This window comes from Thermobia domestica, chromosome 12 (genome assembly GCF_964235325.1).
Source record: "Thermobia domestica chromosome 12, izTheDome1.hap1.1, whole genome shotgun sequence".
NCBI classification, from domain to species: domain Eukaryota; kingdom Metazoa; phylum Arthropoda; class Insecta; order Zygentoma; family Lepismatidae; genus Thermobia; species Thermobia domestica.
Genome location: NC_137465.1, coordinates 226673310 through 226685911, shown reverse-complemented (window position 1 = coordinate 226685911; position 12602 = coordinate 226673310). Strand labels below are relative to the sequence as shown.

Genomic DNA, 12602 nt, shown 5'->3' with positions numbered 1-12602 from the left:
TAAAAAGTTCGACTACCGTATGTTTCCTGTAGAGGTCAGTCCTTTAGTAATCATACGTTAAAACGACTCTGCATAAGGTGGTATCAGTCCAATGATTGGTATGGGATTCTATAAAGATATATGAAGCTAACCTAACCTAACATTTGACAATATGTAGCTTCATCAAGGATAGGTCGAGAAGTTTTCAAGTTACCCTTGTAGGTGACAAGCATTCTGTAACTGATGGAATAAGCTGGAAATATATTTTTATAAAGGGTCTAAATATTATCTGATTTCTTTTTGTATCCTATCCATTTCCATTACTGATATAAGGAGAATTAAGGATTTTTCTTTTCTTTTCTTGAATGAGAATCTGCAACGTCTTTAGGTACAATAAAGCCAGTAGGCCTATTTACCGAAGAAATGGAGAACGAATTAGTGGAATATATCACATTACTGGATCATTTCTTCTATGAATTAACTTTAAAAGATCTAAGAAGAATGGCATACAATTTTGCTGAACGTAACTAGGTGTCCCATATCCTTTAGTCGTGTGAATCGAATGGCAGAAAGAGATTGGACAGAGTCTTTCCGTCGTAGACATTTAACAATTGTTTGCAACAGCCTTCAAAGACTGGTCTGGGGAGAGCTCGTGGTTTTTGCAAGCCACAAGTTGAATGTTTTTTAATTGTCTAAAAGATCTTGTAAGACAAAACGGATTTTCTCCACGGGATATCTACAACATGTACGAAACTGGAATAAATACGGTTCCTCATAAAGTTCCAAAAGTTGACTAAAAATCAGTTGTGAATAAAACTGTATCTAGTGATTTTGGAGTTAACATAACAGCTGTTTCATGGTGAGTGCATCTGGTTCCTTTATTCCCCAGATATTTTCCACAAAAGAAATGAAACAAGAATTATTCGATGGCTCGCCGCCAGGTTCTGTGGGAATATCTAATTCTGGTTCATCAACTCACAACTTTTCGTAGAATGGTTATATTATTTACACCAACATGTGCGATCAAATTCGGTTTCGAAAAAGGTATTTTTACTTGTTGACAATCAGACCTGTCACATTTCAATCCAAGCGATTGATTTCTGCAGGCAAAATAGGATAGTGATGTTGAGTTTACCACCAAATCCCAGTCATAATTTGAAACTATTCGATCGCTCCTTTTTTGACCCAATGAAATCCTGGTATTCAATTGTGTGTGATAAATGGATGAGGAATCATCCGTCCCACATAATTCCAAGTTGCGAGTTTGTTTACTGAGGCTTACTACAAAAAAAGACTCATAAAATGCTTCGTGTGGAGTGTTGTACTGTATGGGGCGGAAACGTGGACATTACGTAAAGGTGATGAAAATCGACTGGAAGCCTTCGAAATGCGGGTGTGGAGAAGAATGGAAAAAAATAGTTGGGTCGAGCGGAAAACGAGTGACAGAGTGTTAGAAATGGTGGGTGAGAAAAGAACACTTTTAGATATTATTAGGAAGAGGAAGAGAAACTGGTTGGGACATTGCCTAAGAAGATATTGTATCATGAGGGACGTCCTAGAGGGTATGGTGGTGGGAAAGAGAGGGAGGGGGCGAAGGAGACTACAATTAATGGATGATATAAAAACAGAAAGATCATACGCGAAGACGAAGAAGTTAGCGGAGGACCGTGGAGCATGGAAGCTTCTCAGCTGCGGAAAGTGACCTGCTAATAAAGACAGAATACCTATGATGATGATGACTACAACGCTGCAACCATTGGTATCCAGCCTTCAAGAATCTGGAATTGTCCTACTGAATCCAGATGTGTTCACTGAAGATGATTTTCTTCCTTTTATTGTGGATGTGATAGACTTAAATGTAGAAGCCAGTTCTGAAGACGAAAGCATTCCTGAAGCAAAAAATCAAGCATCAGACCTGAATAGAGTCCAAAATCGTTCATCGGATGATTCACTGGAAATAAAAAGGGACCCATGCGATGCATCCAGATCAAACACTCCTTTGCCAGTTGCTCGTCCTCCTCCATCTGTTACCAAACCTTTAAACAGTAACGCTTGATCCTCACTAGAAGCAAGCAGGAGCTCATGCTGACTGTCCACTTCAAATACTCTTCTGCCGGTTGCTCGTTCTCATTCATCTGTTACCTAACTTTCAACCAGTAACACTGGATTCTCACTAGAAGCAAGCAGGAGCTCATGCGGATTATCCACATCAAACACTTCTCTGCTGACTGCTAGTTCATCGGTTACCAAACTTTCAACCAGTAAACTAGATCTTAACTGGAGGTAAGCAGAAGCCCATGTGGACCATTTACACCATGCATTCCTTTGGTGGTTGTCAGTCCTCCTCCAACTGCTACCAAGCACTCAACCAGTAGATCTTGATCTTCTCGAAGTCAATCAGAGATTCTGACATCCTCTCCTTTCAAGCAGAACTTACTTTCGAAACGGCGCCCTCCAAAGAGCAAAGGCAAACATCATCTTGCACCAGGAAAGCTACAACCGAAGTTGTAGCTACAACTCCTCAGGTCAGTGAGGAAGTAGTGTACGAGTGTCCATTATGCAATATCATCTACAGTGATCCACCAATAGAAGACTGGATCAAGTGCGCACGATGCCATGAACGGTTGTTAATGCTCTTTTGGGTGCGTACTCTTGCCCCTTTGATTTCGTACTCTTGCCCCACATATAGGGGCAAGAGTACGAATTTGAATGTTTTCATTCTATCAGTTCTACTTCCTCTAAGAATAGAGGTATATAAAAGTTGAGTTCACATTTCGTAAAGGAGAGTTCAAGCTTTGTGTTCCATGTAAAAGTTTTCCGTTGTAACTATTTTTTACCAAAATATATAAGTTTAATTAAAATTTGCGTACTCTTGCCCCCCTTTCCTATATATGTTTTTTTTTAACACATTGCCTTAATTTGAAAGTAGACAGCCGAAACAGCCGCAGCCGAAGCCGAAATTGCCTTTTTTTAATGTTAAAATTTCTATAAGTAAACAATTATTTCAGTACAGTATGATCATACATGACGTACTTCAAATAAATATACATAAAGTTACCAGGGATTGAAAATGGAATTTTTTCCCCAAAAGGTTTATTTCGAAAAACGATTTAAATAAGAATCATGTTTAATCACATTTATTTACTTAATTATTTATAAAAATAATTCCAGATACAGCTGAATACCAGTTTACACTGTAATATCTAACAATCTAAAAGACGATAACATAAGATGATGATAATAATAATAATAATAATAATAATAATAATAATAATAATAATAATAATAATAATAATAATAATAGTAATAATAATAATAATCAGATAAAGGTTGATAATAGCTGACTAGAATTAAAATGAAGTCGTAATGCAGAGTCGCATGCAGTTTCAGAATTAAATATATCTACGGGTGTACGTGACATTTCGTTGTATAACTTAGGAAGCCTGTAGAACAGACAGTGTTGAACTATTGACAGTCTAGGTCGTACTATATGAAAAAGATGTGTGTTACGTGTTTGTCTGAATGGAATTCGGAAACACAATTCTGAGAGAAACGTTTCGGATATAAATTGGCCATGTGTGAGTTTGTTGAGGTATTTGAGATCACTGATTTTATGACGAGTGTCAGGTAGTTGAATATTTAGTGTTCGTAACAGTTCGTGCTCTGTCATCGCACGTGTGCGAGGCACGCTGAAACCTACTATTGCCAAGAAGAAGTTTAGAATTGAGTTTATCCGGGGTAGGTTTATAGAATCTGCCATTTGTCCAGATAGGTGAAAAATATTCTAAATTACATATAGAAGAAGTTATTGCCTTGTGGAACATTGGTAAGAAAGAGAGGTTTCCTATCTCTGTTTTCAATAGATATAGATAGTTATCAATACACATAAACTTATAATTTCGTTTACAACAAACTATTATGCCAGATCATTCCAGAGATATGATAAACATTGATAAAGTTTGCAGCACTGCTTAAAATTGCATCAGTGTAATTGCGGGGACTTTGTTTAATTCTGTTTGCAAAAAATGAAATGAAATCTTTACGTCCAACGTTTATGCCGGTTAGGCTAAAGGAAACGGTGATGATGAGTAATGAATGAAATGGTGGAATGAAAAAAGTAGGAGGAAATGGGAGAATCCCGAGGAAACCCACGCACACGGTGTTTGTCCACCACAAAGTTCAAATGGCGGGGGCTGGGATCGAACCCGGGACCCCAAGCACCAGAGGTGAACGCTCTATCAGTGAGCTACAATTACATATGAATGAGCTTCTGTAAAAACACTGCCTTCACACAACGCAAACGAACAAACCTATTGTTTGTTTATCGCTAGTCCTAAGACAAAATGTAAAAAGCTTCTAGTCGGATTTTTGACGTTCGGATTATCAACATCCTACTCTATTTTTTTAAAAAAATCGATGGATTGACGAGTATAAACACTATTAAACATATTGAATGCAAGTGTCACTAAATTTGTTTTCGTCTAGTAGAAAAATTCTGGGGAGGGCCAGTTTTGCTTCTGGGAGGGGCCAGCCCCCCGGATCCCCTCTAGTTCCGCCTATGGTCGCCGCATCTATGGGTTTATCGATCATATCACTAGAATTGTTTCATGCAAGAATCGTTTTAATATTTAGTTGTTTACCCAATTAGCAGTTTTTCTGCTATACAAAATGACGCAGCCGAAGTCGAAATTGCCTTTTTTACCTTAAAATTTCTATGAGTAAATAATTGTTTTAGTACTAATATTTTGGCACTAAATATGTTAACTATATATAATTGTAATATAAAATCAAATCTAAATTAAAAACACTTCAACAATAAATTAATCCAAAATTTACAATGATTCTAAGTAAAAATTGTTTTTAAAAACGGTGAATTTTCTGCATTTCTTAACACAGCATCATCTTGTACCCAGAATGACTTGGTTTAATTACAACTACTAAGACCTATTGCTGTAATGTTACAGAAACAAACGAAAGTAAAATCATTTAAAAATAATTCCCACAAATATGTCATTTGAAGCAGTATCGTATAACAACACTCCGATTGAAAAAAAAAACCAAAAAAAACTATTTCATAGTAGTCAAAATCTGAAATTATATTTTCAGTACCTTCAAATATTGAAACGATGACTTTTTATTAATATTTGGATGCTCTGCTTTGGCTTCTGCAGTTTGTATAGAAGATCTCGAACGAAATTCTCTTGATGATTTATTATCTATATCACCTTCCTGAAGAGCAAGTTTTAAGAAAACTTCGTCAAGCGTTCCAGCAGAAAACTGTGTAAGCAGCACGTCTGGAGTATCTTCAACCACTAATCGTCCACCTCTTAAGAAACCAACCTGGTAATAAAGAGATCTTAATTATAAATATACAGATGCCAAATTTGTGGTGTCACAAAGAAAGAAAAAATAAATAAATAAAATAAAATAAAAGTAGCATTTAAGTGCAAATTTGCTGAAAGCGATATACATATGCTACGCCATTCAAATTATTGTTAAGGTGCATATTTTGTCAGGATTTAAGAAAAAAAAAGAAAAAGAAAAAGAAAATTCAATAGTAACTGCCGCATTTAGGGGTTCGGCGCCCCTAATAATTACGTGTTTCCCCACCACTTCATCCCTAACTTAAAAATAAAACTTAACTAAATGATTAATGAGTGAATTAATAATTTATTAAAGTTAAATATCACTCACTAGATGCTACAACTACTTAAAAAAAATTACAAAGAATCTGAATTATTTTTTAGATTTCTTACTCTATCATTGAACATGTTAGAATAGTAAAAAAAATAAACAGAATTTGCTCTTCATTTTTAACTTTTTTACACGAAAAAATAGATATTATTTAACACCTTGCGCCCTTCAAAAATTTTGCGCTGTAGGCACAGGCTTAGTTAGAATAATGGGAAATGCGGCACTGGTAATGATAAAGATATAGTGGTAGAAAATTGTACAGAGAGCTCCCTCGTGGCTAAGCGGTTAGCGTACGCGCCTTTGGCGTGGGAGACCGGGATTCGATTCCCGGCGGGAGCTCATGTGGTTCGGATTCCACGTTAATCAGTAGGTCCACGTCTCATATAGCCTCGCTGCTGAAAGGGACGCTAAACTGAAATCAACTCAACTCAACTCAAAATTGTACAGATCTGGAACAATAGTGTTATGTTCCATTTGCTTCTATATATTGAAAATATTCGACTTTATACCTTTTCTTGTAACCACAGAAATAACTTATGTCATGTGTGAGTATAAGACTTAAAACCTAGAGCTATGCACAGAACCAATAGCGTCCGCAGAATTTTATCAAGAGAGTTCAAGTTCCTAAGTTCATGTTGATCCAGGATTTTATATACATATCTTAATAGGCCTGATCACTGTGGAGTTAAAATACCGCTAATTTTACAGTAATTAATAACTTCAAATAGATAAAAGATAATTGAAAAGTGGAACAAGAGCGCCCTAGACAATATTATTTTGCTTGAGGTACCGTTATCACGAGTCGTCTAGTAGCTTTCCGTTTGCAGTCATTTAAAAACGCGAAAATACATGCCGATTTTCTAAATGGTTGGAAATCGAAAGGAAATAAATGAGTCGTGATAACGATATCTCATGTAAAATAATATTGTCTAGCGAGCTCTTGTTTCTCTTTTAGATTATGTTTTATCTATTTGAAGATATCACATAATTACCGTAATATTAGCTGTATTTTAATTTCGCCGTGATGGGATTCTCGCATATTATCTTATTCAAGGAAAGGGGTAAAATCCGACTTCCTTTGGGTATGCCACTGCACATAAGTACCAACTGAAACTTACATTCTGGAGAATGAACAGCGAAGAATGTATTCAGCAAAACTCCTCCTTTTTGACTGAATCTTTAAAAAGGGTGAGTCAGATGTCCCTGATCACCTTGTATAAGGAGCCGAGGTGGTCACAATGGTCATGGCAGAAATACGTGAGCCTGAGGAGGGAGAAATTTGATGTGATTGTGGAAGTCAGTGATCCTACCCTAGTAACAGAGACAACTCGCAAACCGCTTGTTGTAAGCTTGAATTCCAAGTCGGTCAAGTTTGCATCCAACTTGATTGGAAAGCGTGCAAGCATACCGCAAGCTAGATTCCAGTCACGAAGTTACATGGGGGCAATCTTGCATTCAGTGTTCCATTCAAGCTTGCAAGCGTTTACCAAGTCAATTCAAGTCAATAGCCAATGAGCGGTCAATGATGCTATGACGCTCTGCGAAGGGTCTAAAGCATTACTTGCAAGTACAACAGAAAGCAGATTGTATGAAAGCGTGCGTTTCAAGTGCAAGTGTAGAAAGCCAAATGCCAAGCACGCGCCAACTGAACGGAAGCTTTCTTGGGTGGCTGTCATTTTAAATTCAACTTGTATATTTAAAACAGGAATGGAATTCAAGCTTCTTTTCTGTGAGTTGTAGCCATAAATTTTTTGACTTCCCTTACGAACCTCCACTGGTTATGCGATAGACCAAACTAGACTATAATTTCAAAAGTAATGTAACGGTGACAATTTGGTTAACCTAATTTTAATAATTCATGAACTATTACGAAGTTATATTTTTCTGTTGTTGCAAGTTGACACAGAATGCCGGTAATACGTGAAGAACATATCGAAACTACTCTGATGCTTGGTAAGAAAAGTTCACATGAGTGTAACAAACAACACCCATTGACAGAATCTGTATCACATATTTTAGTTGCATAATTACTCCAGAAGTTCTGGCAAACATAAAATTTCGAGACACCATTCGCAAAATTGAACAATTCTAACCATCTTCACTCAGATTATGTAGTCGCTGCAGTTTAGAAATGCCATTTATTGCAAAGTAAGGTCTGATTTGATTGGCCAACATCACATTCAAGGAACAATCGGCGTGTGCTATATTTAGTTAATTTAACAAATTCATTTAGCTCAGTTGTAGATATTTCTTTGTCCATTGCAGATCTCGGTTATCCGGAATGTATAATCTGTTATTGACCGATCCTATTTTGTGAACTTTTGGGAGAAATTGTGGAGCTGGAGCTGCCACTTGCAAGACAGGCTCTATTCGTGGATGCCGTCGGTAACATTTGCATGCAGCGAGAAGTGCACTTTTCTCACCAGACATCAGGACGGCCTCATATGGTCTTCACTCGTCAACAGCATGCTGTGTTGATTTGCAATGGTAGCAAAAATAGAACTTTTGGAACATTCTTTAACCCTTTCTCAGGCCATTTATTTTCAGGAATACTATAAAAAGGAGTACTTGATGAAATACATTGAACTGTTTTAAGGAACATTTACTTGATATCTAGCGGAACTCTGTGGTGGAAATTATATTTTCCACTGCTCGTCACTATAAAATATTCTCCAATTTCCTTTTTAAAAATTTCAGTCTAACAAATTACAGATAAGGAATGTATTAAATGTAGGGCTTCCCATTCACAGATAACATTAATGAGATAATTCAAGATTTAATAACCTCATTTTACTTCCCATGAAATTTTAGAAATATGGATCCCTCGGTGCAACTTTATCTGGTCTCCTTTTCACCTTTTTTCTTGTGGAACATCAAACGGCAATGTCTGTAAGCTTTGTTCAAAGCAGGTATGTAATGAGCAAGTTTGTTCAATCGTTCCACCTCTGGAACAATTTTCTTGTTGCTCAGGAAACTAAAAGACAGTCATTTATGTTTGACTAAGAAACTTACTATCAGTTATTTTGCTAACCGAAGACGAAAACTTGGTTAGTTTTGAGAACGTCAATTACTCTTTCTGTTTACTGTCTCCATTTGCCTACAGAACATAACTGTTTAATATGAAATTAGAATTTTCAAATTTTTGTTGCAGATATATTAATTTATTCTTTTCTAAGTCCAAAAAGGTAGGAATTATCAACAGTTATTGTGTTCATAGACAAACGTATGTCTATAGAATCAATCCGAGCCAAAAATTGTCTGTATTTATAAGTAACATTTTTAAAAATACAGGATCAATAATTAATTACACAATTCTTAATAAATTAAATGGTAAATATACAATGAATTGGCTAGACAATGTCACTGAAACACAGGCGAACACCATGATCCTTTTAATTTGGGAGGAGTTCAAAGTTTGCTTAAAGTCCAATATTATAAGAAGACGCTACATCTATGTAGCATTGAATCAATATTATTCTACACTTGAAAAGATGACATGTTATTGTTATGTCTATATTCTTAGAAAAAAAATGATAGACCTAGATTTTTTTTAATAAGAAAGACTACAGGTAAAATGTGAGGTCAAATCTTTTTATTTATGTTAAATAAGTATGGTGTTATTAAGACAGTGCACAAATGTATATCGGGTTACAAAATTTTTTCGGGAGTGGGGTGAGAGGGTTGAATCTGAACCCGGTGGACAACGTGTGGGTATATTTCTGCTGAGACATATCTCTTAAAGAACAAATGACAAAAACTCTAACGAATATTACTTGTCCTTTGCTTACCCTATGAGCCTCTCTTGTTTCTTCCGCGTAATGTGTAGTTATCATTATTGTACAGTCTCGTTTCGATATACTTATTAGATGCTTCCAAATCCTACATACATGAAATTGAAAAGAAAATTACTTTTATTATTTGAGTTCAATATCAGACAATAATTAAAAGAAACACTGAAATTAAATCTTACTCCAGAATAATCTTAAATACCAACTCTGTCTCTCTCTATCTATCTATCTATCTATCTATCTATCTATCTATCTATCTATCTATCTATCTATCTATATATATATATATATATATATATATATATATATATATATATATATATGTACAGGGCGTTTCAAAACAACACTGAAACGTTTGGGAGGTGATTCCTGATACCAAAATAAGACGAAAAGTATAGACAAACCTGGGTGCACAAATGCTTCCTTTCGGAGTTATAGGCTGCCGAAAACATGAAACAATGAACTTTAAAGGTCTATAGCTCCAAAACTATGGGACCCACAGTAGTCGGGCGAAGACTTTACTTAGGAACTAATATGTGCTCTATCCAAAAATACATGTTTCAGAATCCTAAGGTACTCACGCAACAATTTTTGTACAGGCAGTTTGGTTACGGGTATATAATCTGAAGTACTCACTAACTACCTCTATAAAAATTGATGCGGAAGTACTGCACGGGTTTGGCGATAGCGGCCCTGCCATGAATTTTCATTTTATGAAGTTCCCGTTGCACTGCTTTCGATGAAACCGGGTTCTGTAGGCCGGAATTGAGTTCAGACATAATTTGCATTGCAGTGGTCTTCTTTTTAGCTGCTACAATCCGTTTTAATGCAATCCGGTCCCTATCTGACAGGATTGTGTTTCGACCACTGTTGTGGTTTGCAGACATCGTTTGCCCATGAATTGTGTATGCCCTCGTGACATTGGACACAGTGCCTTTCGATACCTCCACAATGTTAACCACTGTTGCCACTGACGCTCCAACCAGACGGGCACCAACGATCATGCCTCTTTGGAAGTCTGTCAGGTCGGCCATTTTACCGCACCACTTTCACACCACGACACTCACAGGTGAACTGGTTACTGCTGACGGAAGAGGAAGGTCCACATGACACATTGAAAACAAAAAATGATCGGCAACCGCAAAACGTGTTGTACAGTGGAGGGCCAAACTTACGTGTTAATATATATTAACAGCGCACTGTGTTTTGTTTTGTATTGCTGTGTTCAGAACTGCACAATTGAATCTGTCTTGTGTAAGTTATTGTGCAGCAGTCCAGGCTGCCAACTTTCCTTACGAAAAAACCGGGACGGGACAATCAGTGTTGGACCGGACATGCATCATTAATTGTAAAAAATAACTTTATAACTTAACGTCGAAGAACAGAATAATAATACACACCACAGGTTGCGATTGCGCGATAAACCAAAGGTCAAGCAGAAGACGACGACACTGGTGACAGCTCCGGCAGACGGCCGGTACCCGCTATAGTTGGAGTCGCGGCCATCCGCTGAAGTGAGCGCTAGTGTTACTGCTACTATGGTACCAGTCGCTTTTATGTAGAGGTTGCAAAAATAATACTTTTAGCTTTGTACGGAATATACTATCATCACAATCGGCTAGATTATCAACTCAAAACAATTAGGGAATGATTATAAATTAAAGACGACCTGCTAATTATTTTTTCATGAGTAAAATAAAACATAAATTTGTTAAATTGATTCTATACATAAAACTGTGCGTGTAAAAAAATAAGTTATTCCTTTGTAAAAATGGCCCAGTAAAATATTAATTAACTTTGAAAAACGATCAATCGGGACAATATGCGCCCCGATGAGTGTCCGGTCGGGACGCGGGACAAATAAGTCAATCGGTACAGTCCCGACAGAATCAGGACGCTTGGTAAGTCTGCAGCAGTATTTACTAACCCGGGGTGATATTCAGACTGTATTTATCTACATTGGATCTCTGGAAACGTTTGAAACATTACCAAAAAATCTGAATAGAAACAACTTGAAATTAGAAATGTTGCGACCTCCACGTATAGAATCATGGAGTGGAGCTTTGATTATAAGGAAGCAGAGACCTGCAAGAGGCTTAATTGGGACGAAATTAAACTACAGCTAAATGTACAGTTTTTCTGTAATATCTTCAAAATTGACAAAAGTAATCGAAAAGTGGAAACACAGTGGGCTAGCCAATATTATTTTGCGTAAGATACCGTTACTATGACTCTCTAATCTGCTTTCGCTTTGCAATTTTTTGTAGATTCGGCATTTATTTTTCGGGTCTATAAAAGTCTGCTGTCCCAATGAACAGTGTGAACTACTGTGATGATATTGACATTATGTAAATACATTCTATTACCTACAATTGTATTTGTGTAGGTTATAACATAATGTTATATTAATAATGCTATATACAGGGAAAGTCAAAATGATGGGCCCGATTTCGGAAATTTATTGTGTGAAATCTAACAAACATGTGTTATTATGAAACATGTACTAAGAAAGGTAAACTGTGAAAGTTTTCTTGGAACATATTCATAAATGCTCTATGTGAGAACCTTATGTAGCACGGCACACATCAAGCCGATGGTCTATCTCCTATTAAACAGTTTCCTGCATGTTGCGGCCAATATGAGCAATAGTACCTGTGATGCGAGCACGCAGGCTATTCAATGTTGTCGGAAGTGTAGTACGTAAACATGGTCCTTTACAAAACCTCACATGAAGAAATCACATGGAGTCAAGTCAGGTGCACACTAATAAAAAATTTGTTTACATGATAATGAAGCACATAGAAAGATTTCTGCCTTGTTTGTTTGTAGAAGCGTCACAAAAGTGGCGCAAAAGAAAGTTGCCACTGTCTTGGAAAAGACTTATCGGCAATTTACAAAGGTAATTTAACGTGTAAAATGTAATGATTTGATTAGTAGAAAAATGAAAAAAGTAATAAGTTGAGTACAAAGGTATAGGACATATACAAAGTAATAAGTACGATAAAGTAAAAAAAAAGACGTGAAAAAAAGTAAAGTCACAATCGGGAAAAAGTCAAATCGGGAGAGAAGTACGACACAATAGGGTAAAGGTCAAAATCGGGAGAGAAGTTCGAACAGTTAAAGGGGGCTGAAGGCCAAGAT

At 36.5% G+C, this 12602-nt stretch overlaps 1 protein-coding gene across 3 annotated transcripts in view; it reads right to left on the bottom strand.

The window, feature by feature from the left end:
- Window positions 1–12602, bottom strand: part of LOC145667071 (ABC transporter G family member 20-like) — a 112175-nt gene that overhangs the window by 73176 nt on the left and 26397 nt on the right. For all 3 annotated transcript variants that reach the window (XM_081734775.1, XM_081734773.1, XM_081734776.1), the window contains 2 exons: window positions 9462–9552; window positions 5089–5319 (listed from right to left, as the gene is read on the bottom strand). In XM_081734775.1, coding sequence (XP_081590901.1) covers window positions 5089–5319; window positions 9462–9552 — 322 coding nt within the window. The remainder of the gene's footprint in view (window positions 1–5088; window positions 5320–9461; window positions 9553–12602) is intronic.